Below are 22417 nucleotides of genomic sequence, written 5' to 3' on the forward strand. Positions count from 1 at the left end.
TCAATCAGGACCTAGTATTCACATATTTCACCTCACCCTCACAAACTTAGCACAATTGCAAGCACCAAACACACATTTCACACTGTGTACATGCTGCCAGCTATTCAACCATGACAGTCCCATCACCCAGATTGCATGGTTTTCAAGGGAAATTGGGTGCACAACTGGAGAGTCCAGGAACAGGAGCTGGTAGGGACCTTCCTGCACGTCCTAACTCTCGTGGAGGAGAGGGTGCTGACCATGAAAGGAAGGGCCACTGCAGAGGTCATGGACACAGCTAGCATTGAACCATTTGAAGATTAGGGTATTTGTGTTAATCCTCCTTATTTTATCCCACTTCTCGCTCATTCCAAAATCTCTTCTGATTGAGAAGTTGCAGTCGGTGTTAACATACATTTCTCACCTTTTCCTCTCCCCTCTCCATAACCCCACCCTTGTCTGCTTTTGCTTTCAGGAACTCAAGAACTGCATCATGTTAGACAATGGAAAAAGATCAAGAAGCGAGTGAAGATGAAGCCACACCATCACTCGAATTTACAATCTCAGGCACCAGCTCCAATGTAGAGGATGGCCGAGAGGCAGAACCCGCACATAGTGAAACACCCACACAAATGGACTGCACGGGTGCCAACTCACTGGAGGGGCGGAATTGCCCAGGTTTCATTCTGCAGAGGACTCAGATGAGAACTTCAACGGATCAGGCTGCAGAAAAAGGCTGACATCCAAGTACTTGGTGCATGGGAAAGCTTCCAAGACACCCTGCATTTGATGTCAAGGAGCATGGGACTGTCAACATCACAGGGCTTTGCGTAGAGGTTGGAAGTTGGAGCCCGAAACGGAATGAGGGATTCTCTCCGCAAGGACACCTGTGGAAACAACCTTGATGCATTGCCTGACGGCCGAGGTCCCAGCTTCCAATGCAACAAAAGTAGTAACCACACAACATGTGAGTATTACTGTGGAAGCTCAGATAAGTGTCATACAAGCTCAGCTTACTCCAGTGAACGCCCAGGTAGCTGCCATCAAGGTGTGCAAGGGAATTCCAAGTTGCCACAGCTTTTCAGCAATCTGCTCACTAAGGTAGCAGGACAGGTAGATGAGGTGGTTAAGAAGGCATAGGGGAGACTTTCTTTTATTTCCTGAGGCTGAGAGTAATAGGGCAGAGATGTTGGCTGGGATTCTCCGAGCCCCCATGCCGAAATCGCGCTCGGCGCGGAGAATGGAGTGTCAGAGCCGCGATCGGGTCCGATGCCTTCCTGCGATTCTCCGCGGACTGGAGAATGGCCGGCAGTTGCGCAAGCGCGGTCGACACGGCGCCGGTCGGGGAGCATTGAAAGAGGCCACCGTGGCGATTCTCTGCTGGCAGCTGGCCGAGTTCCCGCTGGCGTGGTTCTAACATGGTTCCACCCGGGGGACACTCGGAGTGGCGGCGGCTGCCCTAGTGGGGGGACAGGGGCATCCGTCACTGGGGGGGGTCCTCCAGTACGGCCAGGGTTCCAATCGGGTGCCACCGATCGACGGGCACGCGTGATCTGGGGCCTATTTTCTGGGGGCTGGCTTGCTTGTGGGTCCACCATGTTGCACGGGGCCACCGCCGCGCGCGTGGGCGGACCCGTGGCCGGAAGTGCAGGGCCCCGTATCGGCAGCTGGAGCTGCATGGAGCACTCCGGCGCCCTGCTAGCCCCCTTCAGGTAAGTGAATCGCTGGGCCAAGGGGCCTGTTGAAGCCGGCGTGAAACGCTCCGGTGTTTACGCCAGCGTCAACACTTAGCCGTCGTCTCGGAGAATCCCAGCCGTTATGCCAGAACTGTATAAAAACTAGTTGCATCACAGTTCGATTCCTGTGCAGAGTTCTGGTCACATTACAGGATGGATGTGATAAAATAATGAAGTTACAAAAGAGACTTCCGAGGCTGTTTCCAGGAATGGAAAGTTTTAACCACAGGAAGGTTTGGATGAACTTGGGTCATTTTCTTTGGAACATAAATAGCTCAGAGGCGATTTAGTTATAAAATTAAGAAACCCCTCCCGAGAGTGGACAGATATTTCCACTAGCAGAGAGTCAATAACCAGGGGGCATAGATTTAAAGTAATTTGTGTAAGGATTAGGGGGGAGTTGAGGAGCAATTTCTTGCAGCCAGAGGTTGGTGAGCATCAGGAACTCACTGGATGAAAAGATTGGCAGAGGCAGAAACCCTCATAACTTTAAAAGACAACGGAGTGTGGACTTGAAATGCTGTAATCTAGAACTGAAAACTGGGATGAGATTGGATATTTCAGACAGCATACACACAATGGGCCGAATGGCCACCTTCTGTGCTGTAAATTTTTATTTATTTTTTAGATCTGCCTTCTAAAGACCCTCTGCAGCTTTAGCCTCCAGCTGTGAGTCCTTCTCATCCCCACTTCTTCTAGAAGCCTGTTCTCTGCCCCCCCCCCCGTCACGTTCAATCCCAAGAAGAAGCTCTCCTCGGCCATGCATGTCGAGAAGCAACAGCTTTGCACACCAGTCTGGCCACCACCAAAAAGGTACTTCAGTGCTTGCTATCCCACTGCCATGTACAATGTCAAAACTTCAACTAAAATTATAAATCATTCAAAACTTGTAATATTGCAGCAACAGGCAGAAGAAATAAAGCAGCTTCTAACCAGTAAGTCATTGATGATTCCTTTAAATGCTGCTTTCAATGGTGCAGGAAGGACCCTTCATGATGCTCAATGGCATCTTCTGCTGTGTGAGGTTAAGAGAGGGCACTGGGTGGCAAAGTAGCAACACTGGTGTGAAATAAGCATTGCACACTGATTGGCATCCTGATCTGCCCGCTGTGCATGCTATTGGATGGTCAATGTAAGTGCCCTTGCCTCTTTATTAACGTGTCCAGTGCACTCTCCATTGGAAGCGTGTGTGTGCAGGCACTTTGGATTCATTTCAGATGCTCTTACACCCAAAAGAAACGGGTGCTGACAACCTCAAATTTGCCTCAGTGCCTTCTTATAGAAAACAAGTTGGAAATGCGAGTAAATGTTCAAGTTGCAGGAGTGTGTGTCAATAAGGTAGCTTCCAATTTGATCAGTTTTAATTTAGAAGCTTTTATTTTAAAACGCAAGTGTTAGTTGAAACCATTTTCATGCGATTCTGGACAAAATATGTTTAAACACATTCTGATTACATACTTCATAAACTAACCATAGAATAACTGATATGAACCATGAAATTAAACTTTTAGCTTTCTGTGGTTATATAAGAATAATGGAGCACAATCTTACAGAATTATATACAAACAGACACAGGAATACAAAAGAATAGTTTTGCTGTCACATCATTTACAGCATTAACAAACACATAGGGTGGAATTTTCTCATTTTACTGTGCGGAATCAGGTGGGAGAAGCAGAGTGCAGCCCACCAGCTGCACTGCCGCATTTTACCGCCATATTTTTAAACATTTAGACAAAAGAAAATCAAGGCAGCGGGTCCCATGGCGTTCTGCTGGCGGTGCAGGGTTTGAATGAACCCATCCCACCAGCAACCTCGAGGGCGCCCTGTAAATTCATCTAATGTAACTTAAATTTTAAGATAGGGAAATACATGAGTGACCATATTAAGATAGAAGCTAAAACAATGATAAACAAACTTAAAAATATAAATTTTTTATATTTGTACAAGTATGTGAAATGTTTAACCATTGTGGAAAAACTTGGCTATTCACAAATATAAGCTTAGCTTTTCAGGGCCTATGAGGGTGTTCTGCACTAATTATGATGTTATCCTGCTGTTGAAAACTGAGTTACACCTCATTCAACCAGATGTAGCCGTTTCTGTGAACTTACAGCAGAACTAATAAAGTTAAAGTGAATGCTCTTGTCACATCATGATTGCAAGTGAGACAGAAGTCTGCGAGAGCCTCTTAAACCACACCCTAAATGGAGCAACATAGACTCACTGGCAGCAACTTCTGGATTCTTCACTATTCTGCGCATGTTCTAACTCTCAAAGTTGCTGTCAGTTTCAGTGGAGTGATGACAGCAAACACTGACAGTTTTACCATTCTGACCGAAGTAAAATCTGGGACACTATTTTTATTGATCAGAGGAGCCCCTTCCAAAACCTTTCACCCAGTTACTCCCCCATGAAAAACAAGAACAAAATAAAGTTCACGTAAACCTTCAAAGTAAAAATCTAACAAACTAAGAATAGAAAGTTTGTTTTCATCCTATTAACTGGCATGACTTGTGACAAGGCCAGGTTGTACGCAGTGCACAGTCGTTCAAGGGTTAAGGTGATTAGGAACCAATTTCACTGAACTATAATGGAATTTCAACAATAAATATATTCTGAATCGACTTGATGAACAGAAAAGCAATGTGAAATATAATCAGAACAGAAATCATTTAATGAAATCTAGTTTCTTTTCATAATTTTTGTCACAGATAAATCAGCAACAAATTCACATAGAACTATAAAATCCAATGAAGCTACAAAGTTAGACGGTTTTGTCACGTAATAAGGCCAAATTTCAGATTATCATACCGTTATAAAATAAAAATACAATACTGAGAAAAAATAATGCAATCAATTTAGACTAGTAATTTTTTGTAGGAACAATCGTTCGAACTGGAGGTGCCTCTTTTACATCTCTGAGACTCTGCTTGACTATTCCCAGATTCAGGGACATCCCTAGGACACAGAAGGTTCTGAAAATGTATTTGGAAAAGGGTTGAGGCATAATAATAAATCAAAGGGTCGAGGCAACAGCTCACACTGCCTACGCACACACACAGCAGGTAAGCAAAGTAGAGAGAGTCACTTGGTGAGTAATTAAAGTGAAGATAGTGTATGAGCAAAATGATGTTAGACGGTGCAAAACAGACAATGAACACCAACAGCACAATCACAGCCAAACAGATAGCACGGGTTTTCTTGCACTTGTTTGTCACGTTTGCTGAATGAAGGGTTGAGATAATACATATGTAGCAGACTGAGGTCACAAGCAGGGGAATCACAAAGAGCAGAAAACACAAAGTGGGGAAATAGTAGCTGGAATAGTTTTGAAGCGCAGAGAGGGGTTGCACATCATGGCAGGTTGTAATGTTCAGCTTGGTGATATACATTGTTTGTTCAGTAAGGAAAAGTGGTAGAGTACCACCAATAGCTGCAAGCCATGAGACAAGGCAAAACACAGCCGTCCGTCCCCGGGACCTCCAGGAGGCAGATCGTATCGGATAAACAATAGCAAGGAAACGGTCAATACTTATACACATCATCAGCAGCACTGAACAGTACATATAAGCATAGAAACCACCAGTAACTAACCGGCACAGGAAAGAGCCAAACCCCCAGTTATTACCTGAAAAATGATAAGCGATTTTCAGAGGCAGCAGCAGCACAAACAACAAATCTGCTGCCGCCAAATTCATCATGTAAATTACAGTCGGCTTTTTAAATTGCATTCTGAAGCGCATCATTAAAATTGCGATGCAGTTGAGAAGCAATCCCACTGCAAAAACAATGGTGTAAGTACAAGGGATAAATACAGTCATCCATTGACTGGTTAGGTATTGTTCTGCTGTTTTTGAAATGACTACAGGTTCTGCATAACGTTCCTTAGAGTTCGCGTCAGGGACGATGGATTTATTGTCATCTGATCCAAATCCAGATCCATCTCTGAATCCACTTCCATCGTACTGACCTGAACCTTCCCCTTCAATTTTCCCATCAAGGTCGGGAATTTCTAGTCCAGTATCCAGATAAGTTGCAAAGCTTTTGGGAAACACGTGACTCTGTGACGAGTTGGCTGAAAAATAACAATCAAAAGGTCAAAGTTAATGTTTCCAATTACTCAGCAGTGAAAAAAACTTAATTGTATGTATGTTAGATTCTTGTAACCTTTGGGAGCCATTGAAAATGCCATGTTTTGGATATTTATACTTTTCTAGAGCAGGGAGAAGTTAATAGCAATGTAGAACATCATAAACAGTGCACCACTATACTCCAGTCTACAATTATACATTATTACGAAAAGAATAAAGGAAGAGGTTGGAGAAATTTCCCAGCGTAGAAGATTGTTGGAACATGGAATACCCCTCTCTGTAACAGTAATGGCTATCAAATTCTGCAATAACTTTTAAAAGAGGATAATTTGATTTTTTTTAAATTCCCCAAAGGTATGGGGATTGGAACAAAGTAAACTGTGCTTAATGGCTTCCTATGTTTTGTGAAAGATTATACAGTTTGTACTAATGTCCAAAGTGCAATATTAATGTGAAATCACCAATATAATTGCACTGAACAAAATAAAATTATGTTTTGAACTTGTCAATTCTTTATAAGGTTTTTGTAGTTCAAGATCGCAGTTACCCCTTTGCCACTTATACGCAAAACAATGAAACCAGGGGCTGGTTTAACACAGTGGGATAAATAGCTGGCTTGCAATGCAGAACAATGCTAGCAGTGTGGGTTCAATTCCCGTACTGGCCTCCCCAAACAGGTGCTGGAATGTGGCGACTAGGGGCTTTTCACAGTAACGTCATTGAAGCGACAATAAGTGATTATTATTTGCTTATGATTATTTTCTTCTTTCGAAGCAATCATCTTAATGTAGGTCATCTTTGGATTCTTATTCTAAAGGGTCTGCAGTGAAGAGCAATTCATTTCTCATTTCGCCTTGGAGTTTCCAGTGCATTGCTGGGTGAGATGCCAGGTATTTACCACCCACAAAACTTTCATCTAATGTTACAATTATCTTTAACACCCGGTTGTAATATACATTCCAATCTTGGATGAAGGATTGAAGGTATGGTTGCTAAATTTGTTGATGATCCCAAGATAGGTAGGAAATGAAGTTATGAAGAGGACATAAGAAGGCTGCAAGGGGACATATATAGGTTATGTGAGTGAGCAAAAATTTAGCAAATGGAGTATATTGTGGATAAATGTGAAATCGTCCACTTTTTAAAAAAAAGGTTTTTTATTATTTTGGTATACATAACAAAATATAAATACGAACGGAACAATGATAATTTTGCAAGGGAGCACCTAGGCAGTACCACTAATGTTATTTACAACGAGATTGGTTTTAACTATTTACATGGATTTTTCACTGTTTCTTTGTTCCGTTCTTTTGTCTTTTCCTCGCTGCTTTTGCTGTGCCCGTTGTGGTCCCCTGTGTATCACTCCTTCCTGCCCCCCACTCCCCTGTGGCCCCTGGCTCTCCTACACTCCTAATGGGTTTGGTTGTACTTTTCCATTTCCCCGGACCTCACCCCCCCGCATCACCCCTTCTTCCTTTCTGTGTCATGGTAACCCTCCCTTTGTCCTTGGCTACCTAGCTGTTGGCCACAAACAGGTCCTGGAACAGCCGAGTGAAAGAGAAAGCCCTCTTCCAACACACTGATGGCGAATTTGATTTTCTCCATCTGAAATTCCGACAGGTCGGACAGCCAGTCTGCAGCCTTAGGCGGTGCTGCTGACCACCAGCTGAGCAGGATTCTTCGGTGAGCAATCAGGGAGCCAGGGGCAAGGGCATCGGCCCTCCTCTCCAAGAAGAGATTTGGCTGTTCTGATACCCCGAAGACTGCCACTGTCGGGATTGGCTCCACTCTCACCCCCACCACTTTGAACTTTGCCTCGAAGAAGGCTGTTCAGTACCCAGAAAGTCTGGCGCAAGACCAGAACATGTGGGCGTGGTTGGCCGGGCCTCCTTGGCACCGTTCACATCTGTTCTCCACCTCCGGGAAGAACCTGCTCATTCGGGTTCTTGTAAAGTGGGCTCTTGTACCACTTTTTGTTGCGTTAGGCTAAGCCTTGCACATGTGGAGGTGGAATTGACCCTGTCCAGTGCTTCGCTCCAGAATCCCCACCCTATTTCGAACCCCAGCTCCTCCTTTGTCACGTCCGGTTGGGGGTCCGCCCTCCCGATCAGTCGTCCGTACATGTCGCTACAGTTCCTTTTGCCTAAAATGTCTGTGTCCAGCAATTCCTCAAGTGAGTGTCGTGGCGGTCGTGGATACATCCTTGTTTCTTTTCGTAGAAAGTTTTTAGGCTGCAGGTACCTGAATTTGTTGCCAGCTGTTAATTTGAATCTTTCTGTCAGCTTGTCCAGTGTTGTATTATCCTACTGTCAGTGTACAGCTCCCTAACTGTCAGCGTCTCTCCGTCCTGCCTCCACCTTTTGAAGTAGTGAGTGCAGGTGCGAACTTGTGGTTGTTGCAGATGGGAGCTTTTCGGACATTTCGGTTAGGCCGAAATGTTGTCGTAGTTGATTCCACGACTGGAGTGTTGCCACAATCCCTGAGCTGGTTGAGTGCTTCTTGGGTGGAGATGGGAGTGCTGCCGTGGCTAGGGCCCGGAGGGAGGTCCCCTTGCAGGAATCCTCCTCCTTGAGCATCCACTCGGCTTCCGGCTCCTTTATCCACCCTTTCATTCTTTCTGCTGCCGCTGCCCAGTGGTAGTGCTGCAGCTTTGGGATGGCTGGACCCCCCATGGATTTTGTTCTCTGTAGAACCTGAAATCATCCACTTTGGCAGGTAGAATAAATTAGAATAAATGATGAGAGATTGCAAATCTCTGAGGTTCCGAGGGATGTGAGCATCCTAGTGCATTAATCACAAATGGTTAATATGCAAGTCCTGCAAGTAATTAGGAAAGCTAACAAAATGTTATTGTTTATTGCAAGGAGAATTAATTACAAAAGTAGGGAGTGTCATAATATACACCAGTATATCATGGTGCAGACACACACTGATGGACACACAGTGGGACCAACCAACACACACAACACTGCAGCCAATCACCAGTGAGAGCACACTCACTATAAAGACAGAGGGCATCAGAGTTCCCGCTCATTCGAGTTGCTGGCCTGTATGTGTTCCACGGATCCAGAGCACCCAACACATCATGATAGCAGGAGTTGAGGGATATTAGCACTTCTTAGACCTATCTGCAAGTGATCTGCCTTCCACCAGCATACTGTCATCCTGCAAAATGGACAGCGTCCGCCCGCCGCCGCCGCTCCGCATCGCCGGTAACTTAGGGGCTAACTGGAAGATATTCAAACAACGCTTCCAGCTCTACCTTGAGGCCACAGACCGGGAGGATGCCTCAGACACCAGGAAGATCGCTCTCTTCCTAACCACAGCCGGGGACCATGCCATCCACATTTTCAATTCTCTCACCTTTGCGGATGATGAAGATAAAACAAAGTTCAAGACGGTCCTCCTCAAGTTTGACACTCACTGCAGCATAGAGGTGAATGAAAGTTTCGAGCGCTATGTATTCCAACAGCGTTTGCAGGGTAAGGATGAAACTTTCCAGTCCTTTCTCACCCACCTCCGCATCCTTGCGCAGTCCTGTAGCTACGGGCCCACCTCCGACTCCATGATACACGACCAGATCGTTTTCGGTGTTTAGTCGGACCCCCTACGACAGCAGCTCCTCGAGGTAAAGCAGCTCACCATAGCGACCGCCATCGAGAACTGCGTGCTACACGAAAACGCCACGAGCCGGTATTCCCACATCCAAGCGGTTGAAACGGTGAGGCAAGGTCCACACGAGGCAGACCAGGTCCAAGCAATCGAGCAACTCCAGGGCCTCAGCCTGGATGAGGGTGGCCATTTTGCGCGTTTTCCGCGGACTCCCGTGCTTGTGCGCACCAAACGAAGGGACGTCGACGTCGACAAACGTAATGCGCAGGCGCGCACCAAGTACGACCGCACCGCGCATGCGTGGTGGTGCAGCGAACGTACTGACTCTACGACATGCGGCAACTGTGGCTCCGCCCATTTAAAGCAGCAATGCCCTGCCAAATCCCGACAATGCCTGAGATGTGGCAAACTTGGCCACACTGCTGCCTTATGCAGAGCAGCTCAGCCTGCCAACTCATATCGCTTCAGCCAGCCTCGCAGGAATGTCCGGGCCATTCAACCCACGGTCACCGAGTCCGATGCGGACCTACCACCCAACATTGACACCGAGGGCCTGAAGGTGCCTTTTCGAGTCGGCATCGTGACAAAAAACAGGGTGTCCCCGAAGCAAAGACTCCAGCCTCTATCGGTATACAGCATCGATCCGGACGATGAGTGGTGTGCCACCCTGACGGTCAACCGGTCCCAAATACGATTCCGCCTGGACACTGGTGCCTCCGCCAATCTCATTGCGCGGTCTGACCTCCAAAGCCTTCGTGTCAAACCAGCCATCCTTCCATCAGCCTGCCAGCTATTAGATTACAATGGCAATGCCATTGATGCCAGCGGCTCGTGCCAACTTGAAGTGACGCACAGGTCACGCAAAGCCATCCTTCCTTTTGAAATCGTGGGCTCCTTGAAAGCCTCCCTGCTTGGCGCGCAGGCATGCAAGCTGTTGAACCTAGTTCAGAGAGTTCACTCTCTCTCTCCTGATGACACGTCTGCCTTTCAGGACACTGACTTCAGGGCGCAGCTCGACGCCATTATCAACCAGCACCACAACGTCTTCGAGGGCATGGGCACGCTCCCATACACCTACAAGATCTTATTGAAACAGAATACTACGCCTGTGGTGCACGCACCTCGCAGGTCCCAGCACCCTTAAGGACCGCCTCAAGCAGCAGCTGCAGGACCTCCAGAACCAAGGAGTGATTTCCAAAGTCACGGAACCAACCGACTGGGTCAGTTCCATGGTATGTGCAAAAAAGCCTTCCGGCGAATTGAGAATTTGCATTGATCCCAAGGATCTAAATCGCAATATCATGAGGGAGCATTATCCAATTCCCAAGCGCGAAGAGCTCACATGTGAGATGGCTCGCACCAAGCTCTTCACCAAACTCGACGCCTCAAAAGGATTCTGGCAAATCCAGCTCGACAAATCCAGCAGGAAACTTTGCACATTTAATACCCCCTTTGGCAGATATTGTTACAACAGGATGCCGTTCGGGATCATATCTGCTTCAGAAGTGTTCCATAGGATTATGGAACAAATGATGGAAGGCATTGAAGGTGTTCGCGTCTATGTCGACGACATAATCATTTGGTCCACCACCCCGCAGAAGCATGTTAGTCGCCTCCAGCGCGTATTCAAACATATACGTGAACAGGGCCTCCACCTCAACAGGGCCAAATGCTCTTTTGGTCAGACGGATCTCAAGTTCCTCGGGGACCACATCTCCCAGTTGGGTGTGCAGCCGGATGGGGATAAGGTCGCTGCTATCACAGCTATGAAAACACCAGAGCACAAGAAGGCGGTCCTCCGATTTCTGGGCATTTTTTAGGGAAGTTCATCCCTAACCTCGCCTCTCATACCACGGCTCTCAGGAACCTGGTCAGGAAGACGACAGACTTCCAATGGCTCCCTGCCCACGAGCGCGAATGGAGAGAACTCAAAACAAAACTCACCACGGCCCCGGTCTTAGCTTTCTTTGATCCAGCAAAGGAGACCAAAATTTGACCGATGCCAGCCAATCCGGCTTTGGGGCAGTGCTCCTTCAATGTGATGAGGCCTCATCATGGGCACCCGTTGCATATGCGTCACGCGCCATGGCCCCCACGGAGCAGCGCTACGCGCAGATAGAAAAGGAGTGCCTGGGCCTTCTGACCGGTGTGGTTAAGTTTCACGATTATGTCTACGGACTTCCTCAATTCACCATCGAGACCGACCATCGCCCACTGGTCAATATAATACAGAAAGACTTGAACGACATGACGCCTCGCCTCCAGCGTATTCTTCTCAAGCTCCGGCGATATGACTTCCAGCTGGTATACACCCCAGGCAAAGACCTCATCATTGCTGACGCTCTCTCCAGGGCAGTCAACACTTCGTGTGACCCAGCGAGATTCGTCTGCCAGGTTGACGCCCATGTGGCATTCGCGGCCTCCAATCTACCTGCCAAGGATGAACGCCTCGTCCTAATTTGCCGCGAGACGGCGGCTGACTCTTTGCTACAGCATGTCATGCGCCACCTAACAGACAGGTGGCTAAGGGCCAATGCCCTCAGTTCTATAATGTCAGAGATGATCTGGCGGTAGTAGACGGGGTTCTTCTGAAACTGGACCACATTGTCATCCCCCATAGCATGCGCCAGCTCGTCCTGGAACAACTACACGAGGGCTACCTTGGCGTGGAAAAGTGCCGCCGACAGGCCCGAGAGGCTGTGTACTGTCCCAGCATTAATGAGGACATAGCCAACACAGTGCTCAACTGCCCCACTTGTCAGCGCTTCCAGCCGGCCCAACCACGTGAGACCCTGCAGTCCCATGAGTTGGTCACGTCACCATGGACCAAGGTGGGCATCGACCTGCTCCACGCGCCGGGTACAGACTATGTCCTGATCGTGGACTATTTTTTGAATTACACGGAGGTGATACGGTTGCACGATACCACCTCGTCTGCAGTCATTCGTGCCTGTAAGGAAACCTATGCTCGACATGGCATCCCGCTCACGGTTATGTCAGACAATGGCCCCTGCTTCACCAGCCAGGAATGGTCCAACTTTGCCAGGCGGTACAATTTTACCCAGGTGACATCCAGTCCCCTGTACCCCCAATCCAACGGCAAAGCGGAGAAGGGAGTACATATAGTCAAACGGCTCCTCTGCAAGGCTGCCAATGCTGGGTCCGATTTCTACTTTGCCTTGCTGGCCTATCGCTCCGCCCCGCTGTCCACTGGCCTGTCGCCAGCCCAGTTACTAATGGGTCGCTCCCTGAGGACGACGGTGCCGTCCATTCATGTCCCAGACCTCGACCACGTTCCGGTCCTTCGCCGGATGCAGCTGTCTCGTGCACAGCACAAGGCGGCTCATGACTCCCGTGCAGCTGATCTCCCTGCTCTGGCTCCAGTTGACAACGTCCGCATCCATCTTCCGGATGGTGGCTGGTCTGCAACCGCTGTTGTCCTTCGGCAGGTGGCCCCCCGCTTGTTCCTGGTTCGTCTACCGGATGGCTCTATTCTGCGCCGCAATCGATGCGCCCTTCGTCTTGTTCCACGCTCGCCACATGATCCTCGAGTGTCACCTCGCCCTCCTGCTGACCCTGTCATGGACTATGCTGAGCTCCCTGTCACTCAGCCTCCCCCTGACTCTGACGCAGTCCAGCCCGGTCCTGAACCGGCGGCTCTCGACCCATCCTTGAGGCGGTGAGACTTAATTTATGAACTTTGCAGACTTATAGACTTTCTGAATTGTTTTGTTGCTTTGTTTGATCGTTTACCTGGTTTGTATAATGTTCATCTTGTTGCATACTGCTTCTCTGCACCAGGCACCTTCCCATGTAAATAGCTTAGTTCTCATGTACGTAGTCTGTAAATATGTCTTCGCACCCCACACGTAGTTAGGAACATTCGCACCATAAACTATTTATTGCCACACATATACATTCTTTTATAAAAGGGGGATGTCATAATATACACCAGTATATCATGGTGCAGATACACACACACTGATGGACACACAGCGGGACCAATTAATACACACACCGCAGCCAATCACCACTTAGAGCACATGAACTATAAAGACAGGGGGCATCAGAGTTCCCGCTCATTCGAGCTGCAGCCTCCTAGTAGGACAGAGCTCACAGCCTGCAGCACAGATCTTCACCATGTGCTGAGTGCATAGACTGGTTAGGACAAGGCATAGGTCTTTAGTTCAATCTAATATCGTGTTAACCCACAGTGAAAGTATGTTCAACAGTTTCTGGCTTAATAAAATAGTGTTGCGCTATTTTAAGTGTTGGTGGCCTGTATGTGTTCCACGGATCTAGAGCACCCAACACATCAGGGAGGTTATGCTTCAGTTGTACAGGATGCTGATGAGACCACACCTGGAGTGCTGTGCACAGAATTGGTCTCCTTATTTAAGGAAGGATGTAGGTACATTAGGAGCAGTTCAGAGATGGTTTACTAAACGAATGCTAGGAATGGGTGGGTTGTCTTATGAGGAAAGATTGGACCGGCTGGACTTAAATCTGCTGGAGTTTAGAAGAGTAAGAGACAGCTTGATTGAAACATAGAAGATGCAGAGGGATCTTAACGAGATGGAGGTGGAAAGGATGTTTCCTCTTGTGAGAGAATCGAGAAGTAGGAGTCACTGTTTTAAAATCAGGGGTCAGCCATTTACGACAGAGATGAGGGTCGGAATTCTCCAGCCGTTCGCTGGTGGCGGAATTTTCTCTTCCCGGGAGGAGTCGGACCAGGAAGGGGGATGGCCGGACTGGAAGATGGGGTCAGACCTAGAAGGGGGGTGGTGTGGGGGGTCGGACTGGAGGAGGCGTTGGGTCATGTTTCACTGGAGGTGGTGAGTCGGACCGGGAGCGGGGGGTTGAAGGAGGTCGAACCAGAGGAGGGGATTGGACCGGGAGGTCATCCCAGAGTGGGGTGGTCAGGTCCGAGAAGGGAGTGGTCAGACTGGGGTGCGGGATGCCGGACTGGGAAAGGGTCTGGTTGGACAAGGTGGGGACGAACTAGAAGTAGGGAAGGTCAGACTGGAGAGCGGTTCAGACCGGGGTGGTGGGGGAGGGGGGCGTCAGTCCGGGTTTGGGGGGGGGGGTATCAGTCGTGGAGGGGGCTTCAGACCAGGAGGTAAGTGTCCAACAAGGAGGGGAGGTCAGAGGTCAGACCAGGGGGAAGAGGGTTTGGCTGGGATAGAGAGCGGTGCCGGGCCAGATGTGTGTGTGTGGGGTGGGGGGGAGTTTGTGGGGGATTGACTGGAGAGTCATGTGTGTGCGGAGTGTCCTGTGCAAGGCTGGGACTGGGTGTTTATATGGTTATTCTGGAGTTAGAAGTGGTTTTTCTTCCTCCACCTCCTTCGGAGTAACTGTCAGGCTAAAACTGGCAGAACCACCCGAAGTTAGTGATTTAAATCGCTTCTGTCGAATGGTTCCCGGCCCAGTGCAATTGTTCAGTGGAAGTTAGCACTTCCGTGCAATTGGCGAGTAAACAATTATGTGGGCAATTCCTAGAGGGATCTCCAGTACATCATTGGGGTATCCCCTAAATGCAACACTGAGGAACCAGGAAGTTAAGTCACAGCACGGAAAGAGTCTCTTCAGTCCATTGTGTCTGTGACAGACATCAAGCACCTATCTAGATCTTGGGGTTCATGTCCACAGATCTCTGAAGGTTGCCACTCAAGTGGATAGAGCTGTGAAGAAGGCTTATAGTGTGTTAGCGTTTATTAACAGGGGGCTTGAGTTTAAGAACTGCGGGGTTATGCTGCAACTATACATGACCCTGGTGAGACCACATTTGGAGTATTGTGTGCAGTTCCGGTCACCTCATTATAGGAAGGATGTGGAAGCATTGGAAAGGGTGCAAAGGAGATTTACCAGGATGCTGCCTGGTTTGCAGGATAGGTCTTATGAGGACAGGTTGAGGGAGCTAGGGCTTTTCTCTTTGGAGCAGAGGAGGATGAGAGGCGACTTAATAGAGGTTTATAAGATAATAAGGGGGATAGAGTGGACGTTCAGAGACTATTTCCTCGGATGGATGTAGCTGTTACAAGGGGGCATAACTATAAGATTCGGGGTGGGAGATATAGGAGGGATGTCCGAGGTAGGTTCTTTACTCAGAGAGTGGTTAGGGTGTGGAATAGACTGCCGTGATAGTGGAGTCGGACACTTTAGGAACTTTCAAGCGGTTATTGGATAGGCACATGGAGCACACCAGAATGACAGGGAGTGGGATAGCTTGATCTTGGTTTCGGACAATGCTCGGCACAACATTGAGGGCCGAAGGGCCTGTTCCGTGCTGTACCGTTCTATGTTCTATCTATTCTAATCCCATTTTCCACCACTTGTTCTGTAGCCTTGTATGCTATGTTGTTTCAAGTGCTCATCTAAATGCTTCTTAAATGTTTTTTTTAAATTTAGAGTAACCAATTCTTTTTTTTCCAATTAAGGGGCAATCTATTGTGGCCAATCCACCTAACCTGAACATCTTTTTTCGGTTGTGGGGGGTGAGACCCACGCAGACACGGGGAGAATGTGCAAACTCCACACGGACAGAGACCCCGGGGCCAGGATTGAACCCGGGTCCTCGGCGCCGTGAGGCAGCAGAGCCAACCACTGCGCCACCGTGCCCACGCCCAATGCTTCTGACATGTTAAGAGAGTCTCTGCCTCTTCCACCCTTTCAGACAGCGAGTTCTAGATTCCCACCACCCTCGTGGTCAAATTTCCTGTCCATTACCTTAAATTTATGCTCCCTGGTTATTTACCCCTCCGCTCCGGGGTAAAGTTCCCTACCTACCTGTTTCCCTCATAATCAAGGAACATGTTCACACCAAACCAGCCCCACCACAATTACCCTGGTCAGTGATGGAATAAATTGACCTATAATCTTTCAGTCAATCTGAATATTTCCTGCTCTGCAGTCTGCCACTTTCCTTTCCACTCAGGTTTCTTGTTTCTTGTTGCTGTAAGTATAACTGCATCAATAAATCTTTCCAGTGTCCACCCAAACTCTGTTATTGTGCAGTGTTTAGAACTTGTGAAATATTTCACAACTCTCTCCCGGCCGCTCATTTCTTTAACTGACAGCCTTCCAGCGTGTTTCTGTCTCATAGCTGCTCCCTCCCCCCTCTGATTGTCTTTACTCACCCCCCCCCCCCCCCCGCCCCCCCAACTCTCTAAATCCTCCGTCTTTTCGTTTTAACCCTTGAGTTTCCATTCCGCTCTGCACCTTTAGATAAACAGTTGGAACAAGATGGCCTTGAGACCTGGAGACAAAGTAAACAACCCGTGTTGTTTACTCCAGGAACCTCCTCCCTGCTCAGTCTAATCCCAGGAACGGCAAGGCAGCAAGTCCGAGGCCACATCTCTGTGTTCTAGGCATCAAATAGAAAGGGAGTGTGCACATTGAGGAGACCTTTGCAATATCTCTTCAATCTTTGGAAAATCTCCCAATTGTTCTCTATTGATAATACATTAGCCGCACCTAAACACATCCTTCCAGCCGCTGTTTGCAAACAGGAAGCGTGCGAAGAAGCAAATAGAAACAGTTACAGACACGTTGTAATGGTATGTCCAAACTCTAATCAAAGTGCAAAGTTAAATTACTTCGGGAGCAAAGGAAGGTGGTTACGGATCAGTTCTCCCCAGAAGCTCGGAGCACAGTATTTAGCACTGGTGGTTTAAAGAGGCAGCGCGGTTGTTTCAGGGCAGTGTGTGTAGTCATGTTTATAAAGGAGTCTATTTACCGCCTTACGGTGGATGGTGTGTCTGGAATGCAGCGAAGCAAATATAAACATCACCCATGCCAGGGTGTCCTCACACGCACACACAGAAAGAGGAAATAAAGTTGGCAATTTACGAATCGGCTTGCGGGCCAGCAGCCTTCAAAAGTGCTGAGTGTAAGGAGAGTAATCTCTCCCGCACATCGCTGTGTTGTGGTGCGGATGGATGAACATGAAGCGTGAGAAAGCCTGGATGCTGACATTTGTCTGGTCTTGGTGACTAAACTCTGGGCAGAGATGTGAAGGAACATCTGTGGATCCAGGAGTTTTGTTATTTTTAAAGCACAGAAGGAGGCCATGCTGCCCATCGTCCGCACTGGCTGCCAAAAGAGCTACCCAGCTAGTCCCATTCTCCAGCCCTCTAAATTAACCACTTTCAAATATATATCCAGCTCTCTTTTGAAACCTCCTCCGGAATCCGCTTCCATCATTCTCCCAGGCAGCGCATTCCAAACTCCAAACAACTCTCTGAGTAAAGAAGTTTTCTCCTCATCTCACTCCTTGCTGTCTTGCTGACCATCTTGAAAGTGTGACCCCCTAGTCACTGACATACCAACTGGTGGAAACGGAACGTCCTTCTTTACCCTGTCAAAATTGTTCAGAAGTTTGAACACCTCAATAAGGTCACCTCTTAATCTTCTCTGCTCCAAGGAGAACAAGCCCATCTTTCCTTGAATCTAAAATCCTTCATTCCTGGTATCATTCGTAAATCTTGTAAAGTTGCAGACAGGGGCTGTTTTAGCACAGTGAGCTAAATAGCTGGCTTGCAATGCAGAACAGTGCCTCCCCAACAGGTGCCGGAATGTGCCGACTAGGGGCTTTCCACAGTAGCTTCATTGAAGCCGACTTGTGACGCTAAGCGATAATTATACCTACCCATTCCTCCCTTTCTCTCTCTTTCCTCACCTCCCACCCCCACATCCTTTTCTTGGATGTTTCCAAGGAGAAGGAGGGATATGGGGAGCAAACGATTGTCAGCCAGCCTGCGTAATCACCTTCTTCCTTGTCTGGGGTAAACTTCTTCAATTTCCCTCTTAGCAGCTGCGTGGATTTCAGTGCTGGAAACTGAAGTGGACTAGGAACTAACAACAAACATGCTACACTGACACAACAGAACATTTAGCGCTGAAGGAGAATCATAATGGACTAGAAACAGACTATGTCTCTCTCTCCACAGATGCTGCAGATCTGCTGGGTTTATCCAGCATTTTCTGATTTTATTCTCCAACCTTCCGGGAGTTCATTAATGAACTCCACATAAAAAATAACTCAATTTCATTGTCAATAAACTGTGCATCTATTTACCCCAACTGGACCGCCTCAGCTTCACACGTGTATAGGTTTGAAAGCTTCTCTATTCTCACACGTGCATATATTTCAAATGTTTTCTTACCACGTTTGAGAGCGGAGATGGCGGGAAGCAGCGCGACCCACAACGCAAGCTGAACCTTCCAGCCCATTCCCGGGTGAATTCGGCTCCGCAATCCCGCTCCGGCTCAAGTTCGAACCGTAAGTGATGCCGGGCGAGATGTAAGCAGCTCCCTGGGAGAGAGAAACTGCAGAGAAACCCAGGGGCAGGGTCGGGGAGGTGAGAGTGCCTGAGTTATTCTCACTTCTCCAGGCTCGAGTGCAAAGCTCCGAGTGCTGCTTTGCTCTGTGTGTGTGTGTGGGGGGGCGGACTGCCTCTTTGACACAATTCCTGATTGGCACTGCCTCTTCTCACCCCCACCGCCTCCTCTCACCCCCACCAGACTTTGATTTCATAACTCCGCTATTTCCGGAGAGGATTTAAAGGAATGGCACCGCCCTCCCTCACATGCCTCCTACTCCCCTCCCCCCCTTGAAAACAAAACTACTTTTCCCAGCTAGCAACACACCAGTTACCAACCCAAATTAAAGTCTAAGAAATCCTTCAACCATGCCACTGGTGATGTGGAGTCAGGGTAAGTTTCTGATTGTGTCCGTGTGGAGTGGATAGAAGGGCATCCTGAAGGAATTCCGTTGTATTTCCATGAATCCTGACAGTATAAATTGCAGACATGGATAAAGCTCTTTTTGTGTCCCTCCAGACCCCTTTAACCGCCCCCCCTCCCCAAAGGTGGTCACAGCTGATATTGGACAGCCTGTACTTCAGCGAGGATCAAACCCGGGAAGAATCGGCTGCACTTTTGATATCCCGGGTCCTTCCCTGAAGGGGGGACACCAGGGGCGAAATTCTCCGTTATCGGCGGAAAGTCCGCCGATCGGCGCAAAAAACGGCGCAAATCCGACTTGCGTCACGTCGGAAAAATGGGTCGATAGTCTCCGGCCCGAAATGGGCTAGCAGCGACGTAACGGGATCCGCGCTTGCGCAGTGGTTCACGCCGTGCAGCGTCATACACGCCGCACGGCGTGACGGCTCATAAGGCCACGCTGCTCCCCCCCACCCGACCGCAACACCCGACTGGATGGCTGGCCGTCGCTCAGCCCCGAGGTTCGAGTCACGCGATGTGGAGGCGCTCCTGGACGCGGTGGAGCAGAGGAGGGATGCCCTGTATCCCGGGCACGGCCGCAGAGTTGCCCCACGCCACAGCCGGTGTCTGTGGAGGGAAGTGGCAGAGGCCGTCACCGCTGTGGCCCTGACACCACGGACAGGCACCCAGTGCCACAAGAAGGTGAACGACCTCGTCAGAGCAGGCAGGGTGAGCCTCCCCATATCCCCCCTCCCCCATATCCCCCCTCCCCCATATCCCCCCCTCCCCCATATCCCCCCTCCCCCATATCCCCCCCATTTCCCCCCCTCCCCCATATCCCCCCTCCCCCATATCCCCCCTCCCCCATATCCCCCCTCCCCATAATCCCCCCTCCCCCATATCCCCCCTCCCCCATATCCCCCCTCCCCCATATCCCCCATATTCCCCCTCCCCCATATCCCCCCTCCCCCATATCCCCCCTCCCCCATATCCCCCCTCCCCCATATCCCCCCTCCCCTCCCCCATATCCCCCCTCCCCCATATCCCCTTTCCCCCATATCCCCCCTCCCCCATATCCCCCATATCCCCAAGTGAATCCAGCCCTAACCTTAACCTCTGCAATGCACGCGCAACCGATGGCGTGCATTCATATACCTGCCTAACAGTGTTGCCTTTTACCCCTGCCACCACCACCCCCCCCCCCCCCACAGGAGAAGCGCGCACACAACAATAGGGAGTATGTGAGGACTGGAGGAGGGCCCGCTGATGAGAGGCCACTGACCGTACACGAGGAAAGGGCCCTGGAACTGGCTGGCGGACCTGAAGACCGGGAGGTTGCTGATGCAGAGGTTGGGGGCGTACTAGCGAGTGAGCCACCGACAGCCCGTCCCCATATCGCCCCTCCCCTATATCCCCCTCCCCCGTATCACCTGATCACTGCCTGATGTCTAACCATGCATGCTTCATTGTGTATCGCAGGACCAAACGTCCAGGCACCCATCCCCGCAGATGCAGACCGCCCGCAGGATGCCCCTCGGAGACCACAGGAGACGGAGAGACCCGGACCCTCCAGCATGCGACACCCGCAGGATGCCCCTCGGAGACCACGGGAGACGGAGAGACCCGCACCCTCCAGCATGCGATGCCCGCAGGATGCCCCTCGGAGACCACAGGAGACGGAGAGACCCGCACCCTCCAGCATGCGACGCCCGCAGGATGCCCCTCGGAGACCACGGGAGACAGAGAGACCCGCACCCTCCAGCATGCGACGCCCGCAGGATGCCCCTCGCACACCACGGGAGACGGAGAGACCTGGAGCAACAGGGAGACGACACCCCTGTCACGTGCGGGAGCGACCACCCAGCGATGAGGGGGGCAGCCACAGGCCCCCGTCACATCCGAGCCAGGACACCACTACCCAGGACACCACTACCCAGGACACCACTACCCAGGACACCACTACCCAGGACACCCCTACCCGGGACAGCACTACCCAGGACACCCCTACCCGGGACACCACTACCCAGGAAGACGAAATACCGGACAGTGAGTCAGAGTGGATGGGTGGAGACGAACCCCCACCCCAAAATGCCATGGACTCAGAGTGGGACGAAGAGCACGACACAACGCCACTGCTGTCACCAACACCCTCCACCATCGCAGAAACACTCACCACGGTTGGGCACTTGAGTGATGAGGCGTCTGGTACACTCACTGGTGCGCACAACACAGCCGTCCCGGTACAGCAGGTGGAGGTAGGAGCAGCAGAGGGACCGGGCGGTCGGAGGGCAGCCCAGCCCAAGCGAACATCTGCCGCCCAGATGGATCCCGGGTTCCTGCAGTTACCACACCCACACATAGATCCGATGCAACCACCGACCCGGAGACGAGCGAAGAGGGTGACGGGCGGCTTGCGGCGGCTGCGGTCGCAGGTGGAGGAGTCCACCTGGAGCTGGGAGTGATGCCGGTCATGCGTGCCACCCAGGCTGACACCGCACGGGTGGCGTCCGCGGTGGAGGCAATGGGTGCGACGGTGTCAGACATGGGGAACGGTTTGCGAGGCCTGGGGCCTTCTGTGCAGGCGGCGTCTGTGGCCCAGGAAATGGCTGCCCTCTCACAGGAGGCCATGAGCCAGTGCCAGCGCCAGACGGCAGAGGCGCTCAACGCCATAGCCCAGTCTCTGCAGGCCATGGCCCAGTCTCAGCAGGCCATGGCCCAGTCTCAGCAGGCCATGGCCCAGTCTCTGCAGGCCATCGCTGAGGGCATCGGCGCCAGTGGCCATGTGCGAGCCGGAGTCGCACTGTCACAGACAGGGTTTGCCAACCCCCTGGGCTCCATGGCTGCAAACCTGCAGACCCCTGTCGATACCAGCACGGCAGGACAGGCTGGCAGCTCGCCATCCCAGTCGCCCGGGCCGCAGCCTGGCCCATCTAGGCCAGGACGCCCCAGGAAACGGCCGCCAAAGGGATCCAGTGTCAGAGGGCAGGAATCACAGGAGTCCATCTCCAGTTCTGCTGTACCGTCTGGGGAACCATGTAGACGTAGTCAAAGGGCCCGTAAGGCCAAACAATTAGACACTGAGTAAGTTGGCACGGGTGCAGGGCACAGATGAGTTTTAGGGGCTAGGGCACGTGCATGAACTCCTTTGGTTATTAAAGTCAATGTTACACCTACAGAAGCTGCCTTTGTGCTCTGTCCAAAGTGTGCGGGGGTGTCATGTACGTTGAGCGCAAGTGTGTGTGTGAGGGGTGGTCTTACCTCAGCCCCAGGTGA

At 50.3% G+C, this 22417-nt stretch overlaps 1 protein-coding gene across 1 annotated transcript; it reads right to left on the reverse strand.

Moving 5' to 3' along the window:
- Positions 1–3073: 3073 nt before the first annotated feature.
- On the reverse strand, positions 3074–18922 carry LOC140429261 (proteinase-activated receptor 1-like). The gene is made up of 2 exons (XM_072516038.1): positions 18586–18922; positions 3074–5793 (listed from the first exon to the last, which is right to left on the reverse strand). Exons 1-2 carry the CDS (start codon positions 18650–18652, stop codon positions 4577–4579), a joined length of 1284 nt encoding a protein of 427 aa, XP_072372139.1. The 5' UTR covers positions 18653–18922; the 3' UTR covers positions 3074–4576.
- Positions 18923–22417: the final 3495 nt, after the last annotated feature.

The sequence above is a fragment of the Scyliorhinus torazame genome, chromosome 9 (assembly GCF_047496885.1).
Source record: "Scyliorhinus torazame isolate Kashiwa2021f chromosome 9, sScyTor2.1, whole genome shotgun sequence".
Taxonomy (NCBI): domain Eukaryota; kingdom Metazoa; phylum Chordata; class Chondrichthyes; order Carcharhiniformes; family Scyliorhinidae; genus Scyliorhinus; species Scyliorhinus torazame.

Bases quoted from the DNA above. Each gene is read 5' to 3' on its own strand.
- LOC140429261 (XM_072516038.1), bottom strand. From the start codon at position 18,652: ATGGGCTGGAAGGTTCAGCTTGCGTTGTGGGTCGCGCTGCTTCCCGCC. The intron at 5,794-18,585 runs GTAAGAAAACAT...GTTATTTTTCAG, and splicing joins CATCTCCGCTCTCAAACGTG to CCAACTCGTCACAGAGTCAC.